This window comes from Pelodiscus sinensis, chromosome 17 (genome assembly GCF_052426305.1).
Source record: "Pelodiscus sinensis isolate ZL-2025 chromosome 17, ASM5242630v1, whole genome shotgun sequence".
Classification (NCBI taxonomy): Eukaryota; Metazoa; Chordata; order Testudines; family Trionychidae; genus Pelodiscus; species Pelodiscus sinensis.
In genome coordinates, this window is record NC_143068.1 from 31,873,659 (window position 1) to 31,899,586 (window position 25,928).

A 25,928-nucleotide genomic window follows, 5' to 3' on the forward strand; every position below is an offset into this window, starting at 1 on the left:
TCTACTGCCACCAGTAATACCATAGTCCCAATGAAGACACAGATTTTATATTTAGCATGATATATCACATGTTCCAATTTACAAAGCAGACTTACTCCTGCATCTTTATACTACATAAAGCTAAATTTCCCATTACCTATACGTAAACACTATAAGAAATCCATGGGACAGCAAAGGAGTTGGCAGATGTCTTCACTACACAGTGCTCTGTAGTTTTATACAGATTACTTTATCGTTCATATGAAACCATCATTGCATAGTGAGGCTGGGGAAGAGATTTACTTTTCTAGAGGAATGAAATGAGGGAATAAGTCTCAACTTTATAAGCATGAACAGTGCAGGAAGAATGTGGTCACAAAGAGTGTGTAAAACAAAATACAAAAGCGGGTTCATTTTCCTTAGCAAATCTAAGTAGGTGATCACTAAGAATAACTGTTTGCCATTTTCCCAGTAAGGTAAAAGTTGTGTGATAGGCTTATAGCTTTTATTGCCTCCAATTTCAATTAATTTTGAGATCGCTTTATCTAATCTTTGGATACTTGTGGGTCATCTTTTACCTTCACCATAATATTATTATTATTATTATTATAATAAAGATAACAGATTTTAATTGTGCCTTTTTGAAAAAAAAAAGACAAAAATAAAAGGAAAACTATTTTCTTTCAAGAGCATCCACAAGCAAAGATCACTACTGACCCCTAGTGTAATGTTCAAACCACTGCCACTATTTAACTAACCGTATGGAACAGTAGCACAATATTTATGAGTAGCAATTACACAAGAACATTATTGCGATTCTTCCCTCTGCCCCCCACAAAAAGATTGAACAATGGAACAATGCAAAGAGTTTCAGGTTTAAGGTTGAAAGTCAAACCTGGATCTTAAAAAAAAAATCAGTTTCAAGTTTAGTATGAAAAAATGTGCACTATTTTTACAGATATTGAAATATACTGCCGATACAAGTTAATATACATCATTTGTATAGTCAATGCCTGTTCCTCTGCTCAGGGAACTAGACATGAGCGGACACAGAAGGAACAGTACACAATTACGTTCTTTTTGTGCTGGCAAGAAACTGCAGAAGTTCTAGGCTAAGACTTGAACTCTTAACACACTTGCCTAAACAAACACGTTAGCATGTTTCAATTTATATGAAACACACACTTGCCCAGTTGACACAAGATAGAAATAGATGTTTTCAGTGCAGAGAGCCTCTCTCGAAAGGTGTACTGATTTTATATATATATAAGCACAGCCTACATAACACACTGAACATGATATTCGGACAACCTGGAAAGATTAGCAAACATGCTCTGTGAAGCGTCAGAACCCAGACAACTGAACCTTTACCTGTATGACTTTTTAATATCATCAGAAGTGGCATTCTTGTCCAGTCCTAGGACGTGGTACAATGATTCTCCGGAGGTAGACAGCGAACGTTGCCTCTGGTCTGCCATCCTGAACTAACCTGAGTGAGGAAGGGGAAAAACATGCATTAGGACAGAGCTACTGAAAAATCCCATCTAAAACAAAGATGCTTATAACCAAAGTCCCTACCAATTGCCAACCTTACTAGAGCTGTTATATGAACTTAATCTTTTCTTTAAAAAATAAGTGGGTTTTTAAGAGATGCTAGACATTCCAAACAAAGCAATTTACCTTGCTTTCATAGATCTTGCAGCTTTGTGCTTTCAGGGTGCATCTACACAACAGTGTTATTTTGCCATTATTCAGAAATAATGCAAATATTTACACAGCAATTCTGTTATTTCAAAATAAACTCGAAATAACGGACGGCTTTTATTCCAACGTCTGTAAATCTCATTCCACGAGGAATAACGACTATTCTGAAACAGCTATTTTGGAATAGAAGTAGTATGGACGCTCCACTGCTGCTATTTCAAAATACCTCCTCCCTAGGGCTATTCAGACTAATTACTCCCCAGTGCCACCTGGGGCTCTAAATCGAGGTCACATGTCCCCGTTACGGAAGCCTGCCTCAGACTGATTTTGAGGCTTCCCTGTAGTGTAGACATACTATTTCAAAATAAGCTATTTCAGAGTATTTCTTCCAGAATAGCTTATTTTGAAATAAGTGTGCAGTGTAGACATACCCTCAGTGAAAATAACGAAAACTATAAGGATGAATCCAGACTATTCAAAAAACACAACCACACATTCCTGGAAGTAGGAAAAATTAGAAGCTGAAGAAGATCAGCATAAATATTATGATAGAACATTTATGCAACTCTACTTAAACATTTATTTCTAATCCAGGAAACAAAATAGAACAAGTCAAATGTTACCGAACCCTGAATCTAGTTCCGGTAAACAGCTGATGTGCATATATTAAACATCCATAAAACAGCATTAGTCTCCTTCGAATACCACTTCAACACTCTCCTTTTCCACAAAGCCTACAAACAATGACAACGATTAAGCAGCTTATGTGCTGAGACCATTATTTTGTTCTGTAAGGTGCCTAGCACAATGGAATCAAGGTCCATGACTAGAGCTCCTAGGCACTATGGTAACACAAATATAGAGCAGCTCTATGTCACCCCAGTATACATCGGTTCCACACCAATGTCACTGATGCTTGTAGGAACTGATGGGTTAGAAGTCCTCCTATTCCCTGCTCTTATGTTGCGCAAAATTTCCCACTTTACATCCACCTTTTCTGGAACACATCTTGGATGTACAGTGGAGATGCCCTGTAATAAAATTACTTATCTTGGTTAAGTGAAGTTTAAAGAAAGGTGCCAGATTAACAGCACTGAACAGAGGAATTCCTCTGGTCACCCACAGTACACATAGTGCAATGTAAGTTTCACCACACCATTTCAACCATGTATGTCAATCCTCACTCTGGCTCACATATACAAATATAGCTGGGAGCACTCAAACTTCTTGTGCATTAAATTCATGGCGCCTTCACTGAGATAACCAGTCAGGTTTACAGTTCTCTTGGTAGTTTTGCCACAAACCCAACACCCCTTTTGGCTCATGTTAGCAAACAGCCATTAGAGAATTTTCAACCGCTACCAAATCTGGGTTGTATTCAGCAAGTGATCTAGAAACAAAAGATCCTGTACCTCATTATCTGTGCTCAGTCACCCAGTCCACCATAAAAATATTAGTTAGCTGAGAATTACTGCACTGAAGGTTTCTTCTGACAATCAAATGTTTGTTTAATCAGAATTAAAATACTATTAACAGTTTTTGGGAAAAACTAAGTTGAAGTGCAAAATTCAAGAGTGCAATTGTTTAAACCAGTGTTTCCCAAGCTATGGGCCGCGGCCCGGCACCAGGCCACAGGAAAAAAGTACCGGGCCTCAGCAGAGTGTTGCCAGAGTGTTCCAGGCTCCTGGAGTGCCTGTGTGGCACCGGGTCCCCCAAGCCCTTGGCCAGCCTAGGCGGAGTCTGCAGCTGGATCTTCCGGCTCCCAGCAGATGCATAGCTAGGAGAGGTTGGAGGGGGGAGGGAGGAGGAGGAGGAGGGGAGACCCTGCGGAAGCAGAGCTGACAGGGGAGATTGGGAGGAGCAGAAGAGGAGAAGCGGCTGCTGGAAGCAGGGCTTGCCTGGGGCATCGGGACTGTCCATGAGAGATTGGGGGGCTGGTGGAAGCAGGGATGCCAAGGGGTACGAGGTCGGGGGTAGGGAGCTGGCTGGGGAAGATAACAGTTGGGAGGAATGGGGGGGAAGAGAAGCAGCCGCTGGAAGCAGGGATGGATGTGGGCAGCAGGACTGGCCAAGGGAGATTAAGAGGAGAAGCAGGGGAGAACTGGCTGTCCGGGAGGGGATTGGGGGAAGTGGGGCTGGCTGGAGGCGCAGTGGGGGGAGCAAATCGGCTGGCGGGGAGCAGGACTGACCCGGCCATATGCGGATCTCGGGGCGCTGTCCCCCTCCCCACAAAGCACAAGTGAGTCCGGCCCAGGGATTATATTGTGCCCCCCACACACACACACACCCCCTCGAGTAGTTGTAAACTGTCTGACTGGTAGACACACTTATGCAGTCTGAGCACATTTACCAGCCAGGCAGTTCGAAACTACAAACTGATACATCTAGTAATAAAACCTAATGAGAAAATACCAGATACGTTATATGTCTGGTATTTTCTCAGTTTGTTTTTTGTGTGTTTATATATTTGGGCTGCAAAAAACAGTATGGAAAAAAAAAGGGTTCCAACTAAAGTAAAAAGTTTGGGAAACCCTGGTCTAACCAGCTTTCTGTCTGTCTTACAGTCCATTTATCCAATCCATATTCCTTAACTTGCTGGCAAGAATATTGTGGGTGACCATATCAAAAGCTTTGCTAAAGCTGGCAGTGGGGGCTTTTGAAGGACCAGAAACAACTTATTTAAATAGTCATTTGATTAATGAATATGCAAATGAATGTTACCGATACTCCAAAAGTTCGTGAATGGATTTACTGGTCCCCGTGTCAAAAAGTTTGGGAACCCCTGGCTTAAACGGTTATATTATTCAAATCTGAATGCAGCATAACTGCTTTATGACCTCAGACATTTCAAAGCTGCTTACTATCGGATTAGAATTTCAAATGGTTAGGTATACAGTTACCATTAGGGGGAAAAAAGTGACTACGTAAAAAAGGGTACCACTTTATCCAACAGATTTGCTTCATTCATGCACTAACACATGACTGTTTCACTGGCAAACAGGAAAACAGAATTCTCAACATTTTTCTTCCTCTCAGGAGGAAGTCCACAGACCTCTTATAGTTGTTTTCTATTACAGAACCAGACCCATCAGGAGAAGATGGGTGTGGCTCTCTCCTGGCACACTTCATACTTTTACAGCTATTGCTCATGTATTAAATTCTCAAAGGATTAACAGTTTATTGAAACACTGGACACTTAAGATTTCCTGCAGCACAGCAGGTATTAATTGCAGCCTAAAACATGGCAACAGAACACATTCATGATGAGAGCAAAAAAAATTAGTCTCCTGGAAATGAACAATGCTTGCTGTGGGTCTGTGGAGATCCCCACTAGAAAAATGAAACCTTCAGTAAGTTAAAATTATTTTTCCTATTCCTTTCCCACAAAGGAGGTCTGCAGGTCCCATAGAGTGGTATGCCTGATATCAGCAAATAGCCAAGGACCGTGCAGTATAATTAACTGTTTAAACAGATTCCCATCAATTCACTATTGCACCATGGAATGTAAAAGCTACACATGACTTGCACATCTAGCATCTAAAACTTTTCAAGAGGAGTACCGACAACCAAGCAACTACTCCCTCTCTATTGGATGCCCATGATCTTTCTGCCCAGGAAGCAGCCATTACTCAGAAATGCACATTTGGGGGAGCAGGAAGGCATATGGCCTTGTAAGCTGCTGCTATGCACCATTTTAGTCACTGGAGATGTAAGAAAGCAGCCAAGGTATCAATTCACTGATTAAACAAAAGGCAACAGTGCTATTCCAAATGGGCTAGCGCATTCAAGTTAGATCTTCAGTGCTCTCCTGACAACCAGAGTAAGCCACAGTTTTTTATAGTAGGTCTTGAAGGCTGACAAAGATAAAAGGAACTGTGCCCTACAGAATACCAGATTTACTCTGGGAATTAAAACAGCATTTGTTCTTAAAATAACGTGGTTCAGCTGATAGAGCTTCTAGTTCTGTAACTCTTCTTTGCTGAAGTAGTGGCAACAGGAAAAAACATTCGTTGTGAAAATATTTGTGACAGTTTCAAGTCATTCCTTCCCCCCCGGTCTGCACTAGGAGATAAATTTGAATTAAGATACACAACTTCAGCTATGTTAATTGCATAGCTTAAGTCAAAGCATCTTAACACGAATGTTGGCACTGACCACATTTGGAGAAGTCGAAGTGAGAACTCTCTCCCTTTGACTTTTCTTACTCCTTGTAGAAGCAGGACTACTGGCCTCAATGGGAGTGCCCTCAGTTCGACATGTCATTTGGCATGTCTTCACTAGCCCCGTTAATTCAAACCCTGGAAGATCGACTGCGGCTGCTTCAATCTTATCCGTAGTGTAGACGTGGCCTTAAGGTATTTACCATCAAATTTAGGGGCCTAGGAAGCTCCTCCAAAAAGCCTTCCAATATCCAGGTGGGACATCTTGCAGTTGTCTATAAAATGCTCGAAATTACAAAACACTGAAATTTTTGTTTGAAATTTAAGCCCAATGCAAGACCTCTCTGCAGAAATTCCAATACACAAGCTACCTTTTTTAGATCAGTTCTACACAAAATTTTCACACTATGTCTAAAATCTAGACCAAGTCTTCAACTATGCCCTTTTCTGGAAGTTAAAATGCTCATCTGAGATCCTCTGACTCTCCTTTCATTAGATGAGCAAGATACCACCTCAATTACATCTGAAAACTAGGGAGGGCCTCACTGGCCAATGAGGAGCTACTAAAATTACCTCTGCCCTTCACTTTATCCTTTGAATTGCTTTGAGGAATACTGCAAACACAGGAAAGGTCTAAAGCAATCCTTCTGGCCATGGAGAAGAAAGTATATATGTGGCTAAGGGGTTAATGGTCCCTTCACCTAGGCTAGGTCTACACTACACTCTATTAACCAAAAAAGCTACGCAAAATGTGCTCCGTGTTTTGCATAGATTTTTCTGATTCTTTTGTCAGAAGAGGCTTTTCCGACATTTGGCCTTTCTAGACAGGGTCAAATGTCGGAAAAGCCCCCCCTTTCGAAAGCCCTCTTATTCCTCAGGGGACGAGGAATACCAGGGCTTCTGAAAGAGCGCGGTTGCACTTCCGTAAAAAAAGCGGACCTGCAAACGCATTCCGTGGACGCGGCGGGGTTTTTCTGGCATACCTACTGGAAAAAAACCACAGTCTAGCCATAGCCTTAGAGAAGAAACAGGAAATCTTCCTGTTGAATATGTAAGCAAAGAGGTTGAATGATAGGTGCTCTGATTATGGAGTCAAAGACCTCTGGGTGAAGACTCCACTTCTCTGGTCCTACTATCCTATCTGCTCAGCCAATCCACTTAATTAGAAAAGCAGTTTGTCAATACTTACAATGCATGTCACACTTCTACAAACCTGCAATGGATAAATAGTAAATATCTTTTCATTTATTACATTGAATATACAAATACTAGTTTTAAGTATTCCCATCTTCCAGCCTTCACCCCGCAAAAAAATTAAAATTCACATGCTTAATAAATATTTAGTAACAGCATTTGAGCTACTCACCGGAAAAGGGACTGCCCTTCCCCAAGTGGTATTGCTTACCCAACCTCAGGTTAGGAAAGTTACAAGGGAGAATTCAGGTGATAAGAGGTTGATAGGAACACAGAAATGAGATAAACAAGGATACTGCCATTCTACTTAACTAATCTCTTGTCAACTAGAGGATATCACTAGCCACCAGATGACTCCTTTAAATAAATAGAAATTAGTCCAACTGAGGTTCCTTTCGCTTCCTTACCCCCAAATGCTTCATGTATCAGGCTGTTATATTGGCTGTTGAGGGCACCGGGAGATGACTGAAGGGATTTTTTGGTGGTTTGGTTTTTTACACTGTTGCATTTGAAGGATTTTGGGGAGGACGACAGACTGCCTGACCATTTAGGCAGGAGGCAGTCTCCCCCTTCAAGGGTTTACATTAGAGAGCCAAACCATGTAATAGATATTATTGAATCAAAATTTATGAACCAGAATTAACCTCTCAGTCCACACACAGATATGAAAAACCCCAAAGGAATTCTAACCTCTGGCAAGCCACTGAAATACGTCATTGCCTCTAACATTAGGAGATTAGCATTTGCCATCCTTTAGCTGCATCCCTGGAGCAAGGATGAACAGAGAAGAGACGGTTGTTATTTTTGGATTATACCATTACAACTAACCCTCACCAGATTAAACCGGCCTTTGAAATGGTTATTTAAAGCCTCACACTTTTCCAGTTAAGCCCTTTACCTTCTACAGTGAAATGAATAATTTCAACAGAAGACAATATAAAACATGTACCTTTTAAGAAAGTTTGCAGCTTTCATCACTTGGCTTTCAAGGTCAATTCCACAGAAAGAACTGGATGCATTTCCAACCCTTAGGCAAAAAAATCATCAAGCTTGGTATCACCACAGAGAATCTCTTCGTACCCTCAAATCATGTTCCAGTCCACTCCGCGGCATTGAGTCTCTCAGGCTGTGTCTACACTGCTGGGTTTTTTTCAGCAGAAGATATGCAAATCACACCCTCATTTGAATATCTTCTGCGGATCCATTTTGTGGAAGAGGTTTTGCCACTAAAAAGCCCCATGTAGATGGGGCCATTTGTCAGGAAAAAATCCTTTTGCAAGATCCCTTATTCCTCAAAAAAGGAGGTTTACAGAATCTTGCAAAAAAGGTTTTTTTCCCCTGACAAATGGCCCCATCTACATGGCGCTTTTTAGCGGCAAAACCTCTTCCGCAAAAAGGATCCGCAGAAGATATGCAAATGAAGATGTGATTTGCATATCTTCTGCTAAAAAAATGGCAGTGTAGACAGCCACAGATGAAGCTTCCACTTGAGCCAGAAGAATTAAAACGAAAGCACAAGAATTCTGCACATTCCTTTCTCTACATACATACAATCATGTGAAGATATGACAGGAACAAATATAGACAATGAATAATCATCCCTAGTTTTAAGATGCAGTGGTAGCAGGAGCACAGCGCTGGATAGTCTCCTCCACCTATGAAGCAGGGTACTGTAATAGCTAGTTAAGATAAACAATAAAACTGAAATTTAGATATGGTTAATTAGTATCAATATTCAAAGTTTTAGACGTGTTTCTAAATGACTGAGGTAATTAGACTTGATCAAAAGGACATTAAAAAGCCACTTTGAACTAGTATGCAGTTCTCATTTCAGCTTCACCAAACTAGTTTATACAATTTCCGTTGGTCTAATTCAATACAACTTCTTTTTCTCACTGCAATTACAAGCTACAGAAGAAGAAACAGAACTGTTCACTTTCCATGTGTTTCCTGTAAGCATTAGTAGAAAAATGTACATAGTATGCTCAGAGAAAAGATTTACTCCTGATCTAGACATTTCATATTAGAAAGAGACTGAAGATATTAAAAACAAGAATTTTAAAAATTGTGTGAACAGAGCAGGAATTTTAATTTTTAAATACTATCTCCTTTTAAAATTTTAAAACTTTTCCCTCTCCAAATCCAGTGACCCCAGGTTGGTGTTTTGAAGCCAAATTTATGGTCTGCTTCCTTTTGGGCTCGATATACAGCAAACAAAAAAGCCTCACATACAGCAAGTGCTAAAATATTGGGGATTCTCCCCTTGCTGCATCTGTAACAACTACTGATATTAACGAGCGTTATGCATGAGTATCACTAGAGAAAAGGGCAGCAGAGCTCCCATCATAAAGCTAAAATGGTTACATTAGAGTCCCTCTTATAAACTGTTGTGTACTGCAAACATAAAATTCAGTACTGTTGAACAAAGGCAGAACGATAATATTACTTTACAAGTGTACTCTAGCAAATTTACCTGGTGTTGCAAGGGTCTTTCAGGACAGGGAGTGGGGGAGGAAGGGGCAAGCGTCAGGGCAGAGGATTGGGAGGTCTCCCTGGGACCGCCCTACCTGGCTGACACATGCTGCCCAGCCAGCAGCAGCAATAGCTCCCTAATGCCTGGCTCCCCCCACCCCACTGTTGTCCGGTGCTGGGGTCAAGGGGGAGGATTGGTTTGTGCGAGCATGGGGACAGAACAACATGCCTGGCACAGGGCTGACACCTGAATGAGGAGGGGTAGGTTCACGTGATCAGAGTGGTGCTACTGGAGGAGTGGGCACAGGGGGCAGAGAAGGGCTGGTGGAGAGGGGCCGGTCGCAGGAGGGCTGAGGGCAGCGAGAAGGGCAGGAGTCAGGACAGCAGAGGAGCAGGGCCGGTTTTAGGAAGTGCGGGGCCCAATTTGAACCACTTTGGAGGGGGGCCCCCCACCCAGGATTTTTTGTTGAGGAAAAAAAGAAAAGAACCCACACAAGAAATGCAGTTGAACTTTTTTTTTTTTTTTTTTTTTGAAAAATAAGCCATTCTTTATTATGCAAAATTTTACACAAAATTAAATCAGTTGCCTGAACTGTAGGTTAGATATTTTCAATTGCAAACTATCCAATTTTTTCAAAAAGTTTAAAGTTCAATTTTTAAAATGTTACCAGAGGGTGTTGCAGTTTTCTGTTACATTGATTTACTTTTTAAATAGCAAAAAATTGAGTCTGTTAAGAAAGCATCAGTTCTGTGGTCAAATTCCAGGCCTTAGTGATTTCAGCACCAATGATTTCACTAGGTAATACGGTACCTCACCACCATTGCCTCCTTTGCATTGCCCTTCAACACACTGCCTGCATGTTGAGTCCAAGGTCATTCTAGACAAGATTTTATCAATGATTTTTGCTCAAGCGATCACTGAGACAAGACAAGGACTCAATTGATTCTAGTCAGCTCTGCCTTTAAACACTGGCTGTAAAGTGTCAGATATAATTGAGGACCCCCAAATAGACTGTTTCCATCTTTTGTGACTTTCAGTTAGATGTGACTCACGATCCTCTGTTTAGTGTTCAAGTTATGGTAGACCCTAAGCCAGTTCATATTAAGTTCAGGTCTTTTAATCGTACAATATGGATAACATTTCATTCTCCCAGCTCCAAGTCTTAAGTGAATTTCAACCCAAAAGAGCCAAAATTGATCACCTTGACACAGCAAGTGTGTCTACTGATCTCTGTGGCAAAGTAAGTTGTCTATATAAATAAAGTCTGCTCCTGAAGCCTTTTCCTACAGTTGATTAACAGATGGCAGTAGATAGCTCATTCAGACCACTGGCTGATAATAGTCAGTCACCTGACCAGTCATTAACCATAGTCATGGACTCACCCTACTCTCTCCATTGTCTCTGATTCTCTGATGACCTGTGACAAAAAAAAAGAGGGTGGAAAGGGAAAGTGAAGGGAGAGACCTCTCTAAATTCACCAATCAAAGAGCAGTATTGACAAACCAAAAATCACAAGGAATGCCTACACAAAGTTATGAGAATGCTCTACAAATCATAAGATTTAAAATAAAACCTGTTGGATTTTTATTGGCCTTTTGTTTGAGTATTTAGGGTTCATGTTTTAAAGCTTTCCTCCTTAGTTGTAAGGCCCAGAAGTATAGAGAACTTTTTTTAAATGAAAGCCGAGATTCCTACATAATCAACTGACTCCAGGTCTTTAGAAACACACCAAATGTTTTGAGACTCATAGTAAAACAACGGAGGAATTCATGAGCCCATGCTTTGCCCACAGTATAAATAAAAAACAACAACAACATCATCTTCTCCACTAAACTTCCTAATGAGATACTGCAAATGGTGAACTGAATTCTACAGCTCCTGATATGAACAGGTATCAACCTAGTTTTTCATATTTGAGATGGGTTACCAGGAATCATATATGATATGAAATCTTATATGATAATATGAAATCTTTCCACTCTCAAGTCAACATATTCACAGAGCACCTATAATTTTGATCCATTTTATATTATTTTTCTCCCAGGGGCTACTGACCCCTCCGGCCCCCTCACTACGCCACTGCCCCCCCTCCTGCAGATCTATCATCTTATGCATGTGCAAGATCTATGAGAGCCATCCCATGAATCTGCAGTTAGTGTCTGTGGTGCCTGCTTCTGGGTGGTGTCTCAATGCTGCCACATTCACCTCCAAAGAGAGGGCTTCCCAAAGCAGGCCCTTGCTGCTGACCCCCAAGGCATCCACAGGTCCAGTCTCCTTTCAATGGACCCACTTCCCAGGGCTCATTGATCTTGGATTGGCTTCCATCCCCTCTCCAACCCCCATCAGAACTACTATGCCCTCCTGGCTTAGGAAAAGAACAAACAGGAGGATTGGAAATTAACCTACCCAGTCTCATGTTCCCTAGGCAGGGAATGAGCCTACATTAGGCCCCAGCTGGAGTATCACACATTTCAGGAAATGTGGAGAAACTGGAGAAAGTCCAGAGAAGATCAACACAAATGATGAAAGGTCTAGAGAACATGAGATATGAGGCAAGGCTGAAGAAATTGGCCTTGTTTACCTTGAAAAAGAGAAGACTGAAAAGGGACATGAGAGCAGCTTTCAAGTATCTAAAAGAGTATCATAAGGAAGAGGAAGAAAAATTGTTCTGCTTGGCCTCTGAGGTTAGGATGAGAAGCAATGGGCTTAAATTGCAGCAAGGGAGGTTTAGGTTGGACATTAGGAAAAACTTCCTGCCTGTCAGGATGGTTAAACACTGGAATAAATTGCCTAGGGAGACTGTGGAATCTCCATCACTGGAGATATTTAAGACCAGGTGAGACAGACACCTGTCAAGGATGAGCTAGGGCAACTCAACTTTGGAAGCCCCAGGGGCCACACTGATACTTACAGAACATGCTGATGGCCTCAACTTAAGTGTGGTTGCATATGCAAGCAAATACATACACATAGCTTCTCTCACACCGACAGGCATGAATACAAAGATTAAGGCAAGACTACACAACACAGGCCCCATTTAAGTCAGTTCTGCTGATAATAAAATGCAACATTTACCCGATTTCTACCCATGTGACAGCACTTTTCATGAGCAATGACAGTCCAAGAATTTAACTACTAAAACACATCAACAGAAGATCATTACACCAACTACTTTGTTTTGGCTCCCACTCGCCGTCCACGTGTTGATTCCCACATAAACCCAAACTGCACCGCAGGGCACAAACAAACTGGCCGTTGGCAGCATGCCAAGTTATTAATAAATATTTTTAAATCTTTACCTTTTCTCTCTGCTGCCATGTCTCTTCTCCTTGCTCCATCATCTCCCCTGGTGCCTGCTGCCCCCCCAACTCCTCACCCTCCTCTGCTGTCCTGACTCCTGCCCTTCTCACTGCCCTCAGCCCTCCTGCGACCTGCCCACCTCCACCAGCCCTTCTCTCCCCCCTGTGCCTACTCCACCAGTAGCCCCACTCTACTCATGTGAGCTACCCCTCCTCATCCCCTCTTCTAACACCTCCCTTGCCTCTCTCCTCTGGTGCTGGTCCCTCCCCTGCAGGTGTCTGTCCTTCTGCTTCATCCCAAAATCCCCTGGCACCTGCACCTTCTCTTAGCCCTGCACCCTCCTGGTGCCTCCCCCTTCCCTTACTGCCCCTGCCCCCTTTTTCCCTGATGCCCACCCTTTCTTTCAAGCCTTCTCCCAGCACCTTCCCCTCTAGCCCCCAATGCCCTTCCCCTCTCCTCTCCCGGCATCACCCTGTCCCTTCTCCCACTGACACCTCCCCTCCTGCCCTTGGCCCCCTGGCATTTGTCTCTCCTGCACCCATCTCTTGGTGCCTTCCCCTCTCCCTGCCCAAGCCCCTTCTCCTTCCACCCCTCCCCCTCCGCCTCTGCCCAAGCCCCTTCCCCCCACCCTCATCCCACCCCCACCCCCCCAACCCCCCACCTCCGCCCAAGCCCAAGCCCCTTCCCCCCCCCCCCCCCGCCCCACCCCACCAGCCTGTTTCCTACCTTCTGCCTTCCACGTTGCGGTTGTGGAGCCAGGGCCGAACCCGGAGTCAGCGAGGCCCCGCAACGTGGCCTCCCAGGACTTTTAAAATCCAGGGCCGTGATATCACAGCCTGGGCGTCCTCCCCACCCACGTGCAGCGCCACACATGGGCAGCAGCAGCAGGAGGCGAGGAGCCGCAGCGCATGGCAGGGGCCAAGGGGGATGCTCTGGGGGCAGAGTAGGGGGATGTGCAGGGGGGGGCCGGGGCCCGCTCTGGGAGGAGCCGGGGGAGACCCCCCCAGCTCCACATATTGGTGGAGCAGGGCTCCCGGCTCTGTAACTTGCCGGCTGGCATTTCCGGGTTCAGGGGCGTGGGGCCCCCTTAGGCGCGGGGCATGATTCGACCGAATCGGTCGAATAGGCCTAAGGCCGGCCCTGCAGAGGAGGGTGAGGAGTTGGGGGGGCAGCAGGCACCAGGGGAGCAATGGGAGGAGACATGGCAGCAGAGAGAAAAGGTAAAGGTTTATAAAATATTTATAAATAACTTGGGTGCCACAGCGGCACATCCAAACAAGCCACATGAACTCAGTACTGGTGCACAACACAATTCAATCTGCTAATGGGAGGAAACTCTTAGGATAGGTCTACACTGGCAGCTCCTTGCACAACATCATCTTGCGCAAGGGTTCTTGTGCAAGAAGTCTTGCACAAGAACACGTCCACACTGCCACGTGAGAGCTGTGCTTTTGTGCAAGAGCATCCATGGCAGTGTGGATGCTCTCTTGAAGTTCCGACGGCCATTTTAGTCATAGGGGTTTCTTGCGCAAGAAATCCCTGCCAAGCGTCCACACTGCCCTCTTGTGCAAGAGAGCTTACACCTGTTAGAAAAGAGCGTAGCTCTTGCGCAAGATGCCCTCTCTTACCATGCCGAACTGTAAATGCTCTTGTGCAAGAGCAGGCGGGCAGTGTGGATACCCTGTGGGTTCCTGCGCAAGAACGGCTGTACTTGTGCAAGAAGCCGCGAGTGTAGACATAGCCTTAGAGGGAACACTTCCCCCAGCCTCTCTGCCCCCGAGTTAATGTCACACACATTGGGTTAATGCAATTGCAGGATAGTTGCATGAGAGGGGTTTGGTGGGTACCAAACTAATCCCTGTTGGTAGGAGGATGGTGGGAAAAGTCCTTCCAGAGGGGTGACATGACACCTTTTACTTCTCGTCATGTGTCTATCTTGCTTGAGCGTGTTACCGCCAGAAGTTTGGTTAATGGGAGTCAGGAGGTGTGGCTAACGGGGCACCACAAAAAAATTATTCAAACCTGCCGCCCCTGCCTGGAAGTGTGCCAGGGATGCTGCGGGAGGGGGCGTCGGCCCCGGAGGAGTGCAGCGGCTGTCTGCGCCACAGGAGGTGTGCATTGAGCACAGGGTTTTCCTGTGCCTTGGGGGGTGGGGGTGTTATCTGGGGATTGTGTGTATGTGGTGTGGTTTGTTTTTTGCTTAACCAAAATTGCTGTGGGGCCCCATCGAAATTGCTCGAATTGGGCTCCGCACTTCCTAAAGCCGGCCCTGGCTCTCATTCTCAGTTGAAGCCTACCTTGTTACCCTAAGCGAGGGGTGGGCAATATTGTGTGACGGGGACCACTCCAAGATTTTGGAAAGTAGTCAAGGGCCGCACTCTTCCATGATATTAGAGAAGGAAATGTGGGGTCTAGGATGGAGCTTGGGGTAAGGGATTGAGTGCAGGAGAGAGACTGGAGTCTGGGAGGGAGGTTGGGTGAAGGAGGCGGTTGTGACCTAGGGCAGGGGACTGGAGTGCAGGGGTTTGGGATGTGACATAGGGAAGAAGGGGACTGATCTGGGGCAGGAGATTGGGGTGCCAAATCTGGGAGGGGGTATGGGTGTAAGAGGATGACAGAGTTTGGGTATGTTGAGTGGGGGGGCAGAGGGTTGGGGCAGGAAAGGGCTGGGGTGCCAGAAGCAGGCTGTGGCCAAGAGACTTACCTGCCAGCTGCCAAACTAACCTGCCTGCCTGCAGAGCTTAAAACATTTCCCAGCCAGCCAGCCTGACTGCTTGCCTGGCCATGTGCTTCACTGAGTAACTGAGCAGAGGAGACTGAGTGGTTCTTCTTGGCTGCCTGTTATTCCAACAAGCAGCTCCCAATGGCTGGTTTCTGGCCAGAAACAAGCCAACGGGATTGTGCTGGGGGCAGGGCAGCTCCTGAATCTTCCCTCCTCCCTTCCAGTTTTAAAAGAGAAACAGAGCCCTACAGCTGCATTTCTGTATGGTACGCAGGGCTGCGGGGCAAACAGGGGAGCCTGCCTGGGGCTTCCCACTGCCTCTGTAGGCCAGCCATATTTTGCTCAGGCCTGCCCTAAACTAAAATGAATCAAAAATCCTCTCCTCAGACCTGAAGCAGACAGCCCGCTTGAAACACACTCTCAGTGGTTTGGGGGTTAGGTGTTTGCTTTTTGCTCATTCTAGTTGCACTGCTATTTAGAATATATATATTTAACAATTCAGGACTCTCAAGAGCTAGATCAAGTTTAGAAACAGCCTTGAAGTTCTGCATCAGTTCACTGCTAACTCAATGGACAGCAAAGACCATCTGTCATTGGACCGTTAAACTTGAACGCATATTCTAACAACGGTAGTTTTCCTTTAGCCTCCAGACTTAGGCATTAAATATTAGCAAAATATTTGCAAACTGAAGAGCCCAAAGTTGTCTCTAATATTACTTTACATACTTCAAATTAATTTTGTATTTCTTTTCATATTTATATTAGCACAGGCCCAAAGCAGAACCACCAACGGGTTGACTGATTTAGACCAATTCCCCAGATGAGATTCTCTGAAACAGTAGCTTTAATAAAGATGTAAATTCACAAATACAAGTTAAACATTCAAACAAAGTCAATGGAGGCCGAGGATGCTCAGCACCTCTGAACCTTTCTGCCACCTAAAATCAAAATTTTGGGGGTTAGCTTATAATGAGCAGTTTTTGCAAAGAAAAATGATGGTGTGTAAGTTAAGTGATAAGATATTTTAGGAGTAATTTTCTAGGCACAAATTATACAGAAACACTGAACCACCCACCACGCTTGGCTTATGCGTCTTTTCTTACCATTGCCTGTGACTACTATGATACTTATGTAAACTGAAGCTTTTTTCTTTCTGATCAATATGCCCCTCCTGCATGATTTGTTGAGTACAGAAATTCAGAATCATTTCAAAGAACCATGATGTCATAAACAATGGACTGACATCACTGAATACATCAAAAAGTGAAGTGGAATAAGAAGGAATATACAGGATAACCTTATGTCTCTTATGAGGCTGAAACACATCTTACCTATCAACAAATGCTAGTAGTAGTTCATCTTCCTATAGATCTGGGTTACAAAAATGTTTATCAAAGGTACATAATTGTTCTTTACAATTAAATCTGCCTGAAGGGACTTTTTCCCCACAATCTGAGACTGCTTAAACCAACTGCCTTGGAATTAAAAACCAGAGAAGAGACTGAAAATTAAGCATCTTCACTCTTCTAGATCAAGCACCTCGGCATCAATATCAACTAGCCATCTTCCTAAGTCCAAGAACTCCTATCTTCATCTCCGCTTCAAGAAAAAAATTCCAATGGCAAGATTAACAGCTACTATGATAAGCAATTTGCTGATGATAGAAAAAAAATATTACAATAGAAAAAGTAAAATGAGATATTTTATGGCAACCTTTAGCACAGCTTGTAAAACTGTCATGAATGCATGAGTCCAATGATCCTCATGAAAATGAAGATGCTATCCCAGATGCACTAACCTGCATATCTGCTATAGCAGATCAGCATGGCAACTGATCTTGGGCTGGGATTTTACCAATTATAAATAGTACCTCCACAGGTGCCTTGTGTTGTATACATTTGGTGATGCTCTAGATATTGAGGGAGTGTCTTATCCCAATGAATCCTGGCAGCTGACTGCAGGTTTCCTCGTAAAATCTAAACATCATATTTAAAAAGTCAACCTTCCAGAGGAAAAAAGTGAAATCTCAAGTTTCCCAGTGCAGCAGATTATGTAATTTAAAGTGTTAGTTTTAAATTAGATGTTCTGTTTCAACCAATATTTACTGGTAAAAGAGTTCATAAAGTCCCAAGCTATCCACAGACGAATTAGTAAATATTGATTTATACCATAACTAATACCACTACTGGCCTCCACATCCACTCCATCTGCTTCATGCTAATTAGGAGCAGTTATCACTATCTGGCACCTTTCTATAGAAATACATTCATGTATATTTGCTAAAAAAATCCTACATGTATCAGACTAACATGATTTATGGTGTTTGGAAAGCATTCTAAATTTTGATTTCTTTCTACCTCCATCAAAATGTTGGGAAATTTCCCTACCGACTGCAGTTGAACTTTGTTCTTTCTGTAGTACCTGCCAATTAAATTAGATTTGTAAACACTACAAGAAATAAAAAAGGCATTACTTACCTTAATAAATAGTCAAACTAGATCCCTGGTGTCTAATGCCTGTTTTCACAGAAATCAAACTGAATCCTCCTAAGGAAAGAACAAAAACAATTTGTGTAGCATGCTGCTACAATACTGTTCTGTTGCTGTGGGGTTTCTTAAATCCCTGAGAATTTTAATAAAATGTATCACCATCACCTTGTTACAGTTACCTTCTGTGCTATACTAGAGACAATAGATTTAAGTGAAAATATTTCTTTGAAAAGAGATACTTAATTTTAATGGTTTAAATGGGTAACTATTGAAATCACTCTCAAGTATACGCTCAGTGGATGTACCTAAAGTCAGCAGCAAATGGGTAGTTTAACTCTTGGTTAGAGGTATGTTGTCAGATCACTTAAATACAAGGGTTTCATATAAAAATGATTTACAAAACCCAAGATATTTGCATATTTATTAAAAGGAATTGGTTTGCATTTAATGATTCCTATTTTATGCTTTCATCTAAATAAACCCTGGCTCACTATGGAAGAGGCGCGCGTGCGCACACACACACACACACACACACACACACACACACACACACACACACAAAAGACAATGTTGTGGAATAAAGTAAAATATTTTCTAATCGTTCCGTAATTATTTAAGATATTTGTAACACCAGTAGTTAAATTAGTATGATTACATTGATTATGCTTTAATAACCTGAAATGTTTTTAGAAATACAGGTAAAGATTTTTTTTTCTAAAATGACAACATTTTAAACATGTAAAAAATAACTAATCTATAGTAAAAGCGATTTTTTTACTTAGTGTCATCCCTTTTTTGGCAGTTTGCGCACAGTATCGTCTAACTGAAATTAGAAGATCTCATGCAAACGCACGGAGTGACTGAATTTCCATATGCCAATTTTCATGCCATTTTACATGGCATTAGTAACAAGCAATCTGTAGCATTACCACACTGACTCCATAATGATGTAGTTATGCCATTGCCATTTTCCTTCATGTAGACAGGGCTTCTATTATCATGATTCCCGGAGCAGGTAACACAGTGAAAACTGAACCAGTCTCAGCCTTGTTCCACACCAACAACTTATGTTGGAATAACCAGGTCTCTAGGGGTGAGAATTTTCAACCCCTAAGTGACAGTATTTTTACCAACCTAACCTCCAGTGCAAACAGTGCTACTTCAACAGGAGGCTTCCCCCCATCAACATAGTTACTGTTTCTCAAGGAAGTGGAATATTTACAATAGGAGACATAGGTAGCATCCTCACCAAGCACTGCAGCTGCATAAGTGTAGACAAATTCTCAGCAATTTATGTTTTAATGTACAGAAGGGGAAAAACACGATTCAGCAACAAAAGCTACTTCCCTTTAGGAGTTCTAGACGAAAGTGCAAAGATTGCTGCTGTTCACTGGTCATACACAAAGTGATAAAGAGGAATGGCAAGGTCTAACTACAGTGAAAGGATGTGAGAAGTTACAGGATGCTACATAATGTGACTGACTCAAGGAAATGAAAGCAGAGGTTTTTTGAACAAGTGGCCTACAAACAAATCTATTCCAAGTTAACAGTGACCGAAAGTTGTTGCCATCTGGAAACTGTATAATAGGTTTTATTAAGTGACTTGGGGGGGGGGGGGGGAGGGGGAGGGAGGAGAAGAGGAGTGCGTGTCAGTCCAATTTCCAACAGACAAAAGCATATATCACAGATGTCATTCAAAACCAAAAATTCATGTTGACACCAAGAAACCAAAGATTGAATGGGCTGGAGTGTGAACTATCCACTTGCCCTAGCAGTGTTCTCAGAACATCAGACATGGAGTTTATTGGTCAAACAGCTGAAAGGCGTACCTCACGACTGTTAATGCATCATCCAGTGTCTACTGTACAACAGAAGACAAATTAAGAACACTGATTCTATTAAGCTCAGCAGCATTACCACAGTAAGGAAGAATGAAGAACCCCAGGAAACATACATCCTTGTTTTGATAAATCCACTTGCTCATCTGATAGTTGGGGTAGGAAACTCCCTTTGGAGCATGGTGGTGTTTAAGCCACCACTACCAGTAGAATAAAACTTTCCTTTAAAGAGAGTTTCTTGACTTTATTGTTGCAAAGCCTTTGTTTACTCTTAGAAATCAGGCTAACAGTTACAGTGCTCAGGAATGTAAAAGGCTATGCTGACCTACCTACTGCCTGATGTAGATGTGGTTAAGTTAAAGGAAGCATGCTTCTGTCAGAAGCTACCATTGTTTGGGGAGATGGAATACCACAGCAACAGAAAAATCCCTTCCATTACCATAAAAAGTATCTACACTACAGAGTATAGCAGTCTGTCTATGCTGCAAAACCAGTGCTAATGTTGCATCTGTCATGCAGACATAGCCAAAGATAACCTTCCAAATACAAATGGACAGTGTGTCTCCTTTAACCTGACAGCAATTCTAGTGACTCAGTTCAGTTTCCTAAAGCAAAAGAATTGACAATATGGATGTTTCACAGGAGCTATTCAAAAACCTCGCAAAGGTTAATGAAACCTGATAATGTTGTCAATAAGAGTTCCAGTTCTCAGGGTCTTTAGGAGCTGGGATGGGCTTCTCATTAGGGCACTGGGCCTGGACTTTGCATATGGCACACTGTAGGGGAGCTTGGACTATCCTGACTTGACAATAAATGGTGAGGTCTGCCTTTAAGCAAAACTCAGGCCTGTCTCAAGTCTGGTGCACATAAGCATGCAGGCAAGGCCTGAGAGGAAGGAATGTTTTGAATAACCAGGCAGATTAAGCATGGTTTGCGAGACCACATCGCAACACCACAGGACGAACAACCTTGTACTGGTACTTCTGTTTGATAACCAAAAAGTTACAGATGCAGCCATAAGACTGTCAACTACACATATAGCAGCAACATCCTGAGCAGCAGGATGTTCCCCAAATAGGGGATTTTATGTATCCTACACAATACGTAATCAATTGATAAATATTATTATAACCACCAAGCCTCGCTTTACTATAACATGGGCTTAGTAAAAATAATCGATGGGAGGGAATGGGGCAGGATTGACCCACAGGTCCTGCTCAATGTAACTAGAAGCAAATAAGCCCTTCACACCGGCAACCCCGTGCATGGCGTTCCATTGTGTGGAAGAAAAGGAGCCACAACCTCCTGCCTGGTACTGCAGGTAGCATGCAGGTGAAGTGTAAGTGAATTAGGCTTTATTATTGTATTATAGTAGATCTTACATTAATTGCTTTTGCACTGCTTTGCGGTGTATTAATTGCTTTAGAATTTATAGTATTTAAGGTTTAAATTGTATAGTAATTGTTTTTAAGGCTTGTAAAAAACTTAAACTGTATTAACTGCTTAAAGCTTGCAATAAATAAGGAAGTGGTTAAGTAGCCCTGGAGTGCCTGGTTTCCCTTGGATATAAAATAAATCTAACCACATGACATGCACTCCAAATCCACCATACCAGCCTTTTAGCTAGGTGTTTTGCAAGATTTTTGCAAAGCCCTGCTTCCCTCCCGTATGTATATGAAAAAATACCGTAATTAGTAAATTGTTTCAACCTGCAATTTAAACTTGCTGACTTTACCTTATCTTAAACTGTTATAAAGCATAAATACACAGTTCAAAAAAAAAAAAAATCTACGAATAAGCCAAGCTCAACAAGTCAAACTGAGGTCTAAATGAGTTGTTTTCACTCTTCTGCCTTTGACAAAAGTGTTACCGCACAAAAGTGCATGCAGTACAGTTTGACTGTCAATGACAAGTGGGAAAGAGTACCAAGCAACTAAATAAAATAAAAGGTACCAGCATAGGCCTGCCCACATGCTGGCAGGAGGAAACATTTTTCTGAAATAAAAACATACAAAAAAAGTCAGCTAGGAAAGACAGAGCACATATGAAAGAGAAAAAAAGATTTTCATGGTCTTTCTTTTTTTCAAGAATTAACCATGGAGGTTGTTTGCTAGCATCAATTCTATCTACATCAAGAAAAATTATTTAGCAGCATAAAAAATAATTTGCATCTGAAAACTACTGATCAAAACCAACATAGTAAACAACAGACTTAATACTGGTAAAATACAAACACGAACAATCCCGGCCCCAGATAGTCCTTACAGTCTTCTTTGCAGAAATCCTATTTCCATTCTTGCTTACACATAGCATTCACCATGGAGTTCAGTGGTCATCTGCAGTACAGATTTCTGGGATTTTACTCATTTGGTTTCTGCTCCAACTGGCAACTCTAATTTAGTGACTCAGGAACATTTTGATCCACATGTCCAATCCCATTATTCAACAGGCCAGATCCATTGACCCAGAGATCTACCTAATACCCAGCCTGTAATTACTTGTAAATACCTTCCCTCATTATTAAACAGTTTTCAGAATAAAAACCAAACGGAGCTGAAACAAAAGGAAAGAACCATAAAACGAAATGGAAAATGTTCAAAGAAAGTTAACATAGGAGGAGTAAGAAAAACTAGTGAGGATGAACAAGTGCTTAAAAGGTATGTGATGGATGAACAGATATAAAAAAAATCAAATAAAAAGATTAAAGAATGCCAGAGCCAAGCAGATTGCAACTGCAAGCAAAATAGAATACTGACATTAATATCAACAGTTTAAGTCCAGGTGAACTTTGGTTGGAGAGGATCCCTGTCCTAGCAACTGTTTATATTATTTATTCAAAAACTATGTCTGCCTCATTCGCCCTAATTCTCTGAAACAATGCTATCACATAGCTTTCTCTGCTTCCCCAACACGTTTTGTTGCCCAAATTAGTGTTTTCAGCATATCTTCTTTCAAGAACCAATCAAGCCATAAGTTCCCAGGTTATTTTTTTAAACAGACTCGAGTCCAGTTTTTCTGTCATGTTCGATTTTCTTTAGTATTTCCACTTCCTTGTGAAATGGAGAGTATGTGTATTCCTGATACTAGCCCATTCTTCTCCCACACACCCCAGGAAGGTTTTTTTTTAAAGTAACTTTGCTTTTCAATAAAATACTGTTGTCAATCTGAGTCTAAACCCTGATCCTCACTTTATGTATCATTCAAATATCTTACTTTGTGATGTGATACATTGATTTCCATATGAATATATCCTTTTCTCTCTGTGCTGATGTGACTGTTTTAACTATTCAAATAATTCTAATTACCACCATACAGGGAAACTCCCAAACATGAATTTTGAGGGGAAAAATACTTTTCATATAACACTGCACCAATGATCAGTGTATACCAGTAAGTTTGATATGCTTACATTTGACTAGATAAGGCTATTACTGAACTAGATTTTGTTGGTGACATTTGCAAATGTCAAAAGTTTGATGAAAAAGGTTGACTAATGAAGTGTAAAAAGGATCAATATTACCAGAAGAATGAAATAAAAACTACAGATGAAACAAAATCCTAAAAGCTAATAATTATGCACTGAGAAGTTTACTGTTAAAACACTCTACATACAGACTGTTTTACTTGCCTTAAAATAGTAACCGCAAGCATATTGATGAACAGATTGAGAAGATGGCTTGGTTCATTGCAACTTCAAAATGCAGTACTTCTATATGCTCTTCTGCAGTACTACTTATAACTTCCTATAGGAGTGACCGTTCAAAGCTTTTATTATGGTAAGAGACAGTCTCCAGCCTGCTATCTGATACGACCTTTGCCAAGGAATAGATGCAGCCCTTTCAGGGGGATGCAGTGCCTATTAGGTTCTTCCAACTACAAGTACTATGTTCCAGTATGTTAAGTATACACGAGAGGAAACTTTACCCATCAATACATGAACAAAGGATCCTACAAAGAGGCTAGACACCCAGAAAACTGGACTAGAGGGCCCACACCACAAACTGAATAGTAAGTAGAAGCCTAAGGCAGTGGAATTAGACTCCCTGCTAGGAGGACCCCAAAAGGTTCAGGGGTTGACACACAGCTCCTTAGGCTGGGACCCAAGTTGAGGGGGGGGCCTGGATCCCCTTCCCATCCTTATTATAAAGACTGAGGTTCCCCAACCAAACAGAGCCAAACAAAACATGACAACCACTAGGCAGCCCAGCCCTCCAGGCTGCCCCACTTCCAGAGAGCTGGCTGCACTGCAGGCTCAGCAGTATAAGGTCTAAACTGCAGAACCTGCAGTGCAGGGTAGCACCCAGTTCCCCAAGAATTTTTAAGCCAGCTCCTGGCACACACCAGATCCCACCTGTTGCCCTGCTACTGGGGAGCTGGCTGCCACTCCATGCTGCAGGATTGGATACAGTTTAAACTGTTAAACTTGCATCCCTGGTCTATACTTCCAGGAAGATTGATGCTCCAGAAATTGATCTTCTGTAGTTTCATATAGCAGGTCTAGTAAGAACCCACTACAATAAACATTGAGGATGCCCCTGTCGACCCAGTACTCCTTGGAGTCGCAAAGAATAGGGAAATTGACAAGAGAGTCTTTCCCATTGACTTCCGACAGTGGGATTGCCTCAGAAATTCAGTTTAAAGTACATTGACCCCAGCTACACAATTCTCATAGTTGGAGTTGCATATTGTAAGTCAAATTTCTGGCACTGTTAGACCGGACCTCAGTGTCAGTTTGAAGTGCAGTTTGTGTTTTAAAAATTAATGCATAGAGTAGACTATTTTTATGTTACAGAAAGAAAGAAATATATGTCAAGACTGAGCAAGACATGGCTGCAGTAGGCATTCTCCACTTAAATCCTGATCTACAAGTACCCTACTATTCTAGTCATTAACTTCTCAACTCAGCCTCAGTGTGTCAATGTTGTGATGAAAATAGAGGAACTCTGATGAGACCAAACTTGTTTCACCTAGAATAGAAACTAGGTCTTCAGCAGTGAAAGACTAACTGCTCTAAATACTGAGCCACTTTTCTGAAGTTACAAAAGTTTTTTTTTTTTAAAGCAATGAAAATGCTAAAAATTGTTTTCAGTATATAAAAAAAATCAGGTCCAAGATAAATACAGATTCTTTGCTAAATTTAAAATCTGGATTGATTTTTAGAGACATTAACACAAAAAACAAGGGCTATGTTGAAACTTAACTAACTAGAGTGGCACAAATGCCGTCTCCATAATACGCTTAATGGATTAAAATTTAGCCATTTAAGGCTGATTGACTAACTTGTTATAAAGACTTGTGACCTTGTACACTATAGAAGAGTAAGATTCAAATCTACTAAAGAAGAACTTTCACATCAGAAGGAAAGAAATTACTTAATGTTCTTCAACTTACTGTTTAGGTGCTCAGTCCTGACGCTCACCTTTTCCTCAATTAAACCACACACAAAATCTTTGTTTAAATTTGCATTAATTTAAAATCCGATTCACCCAATTTAATCCTGCAGGGAAGGGAAATTATTATTTCTGACATTACTGTAATTTCCACTAAAACCTAATAGTGACACTGATTGGACTGAGATGAAGCTTTGAAGGAAAAATTGCTTTGAAGAAAAAAATAACTAGTGGTCCATGGAAAACTGCAAAGTTAGTTGTTGTGGGTTTTTTTTATTAAGATTTTGGTTTGCTAAATTCTCCTCTAAAGTTTCTCTGAATTAGTCTGCACAGTTTTTGTACTAGTATAACTATTTTGGTCAGGAGTATAATTTTTTAATTTTACTACTAGAGGGCTGTGCCTTCAGCTCAGTATACTTTCCTACCCCGCTCCCTGGCCGTTTTCGCTTCGCTGAAAGCCTGCTGAAGACGTCATTCTGTCACCCGGCAGGAAAAACTTTTTTATATAGAGAGAAAACAAATAGATTTGTACAAATATGTTGATATAATTTACTCCTACATGAGAAGTAATAAGAATAAGCTATGCTGTATAAGGAACCTTTATGACAGTTTAACTGCATCCATACTAGATGCACTGAACTAGTATAAGCAGGGCTTGACAAATCCACTCGCCCATGGC

The 25,928-nt window shown here is 42.0% G+C and overlaps 1 protein-coding gene across 1 annotated transcript in view; it reads right to left on the minus strand.

Annotated features, from left to right (window-relative positions):
- The window catches only part of DNAJC5 (DnaJ heat shock protein family (Hsp40) member C5), a 65,431-nt gene that overhangs the window by 12,562 nt on the left and 26,941 nt on the right, over positions 1-25,928 (minus strand). Inside the window, exons 2-3 of the mRNA XM_075900992.2 lie at positions 18,010-18,078; positions 1,351-1,468 (exon numbers count right to left, since the gene is read on the minus strand). Coding sequence (XP_075757107.1) covers positions 1,351-1,457 — 107 coding nt within the window. The 5' untranslated portion in view covers positions 1,458-1,468; positions 18,010-18,078. The remainder of the gene's footprint in view (positions 1-1,350; positions 1,469-18,009; positions 18,079-25,928) is intronic.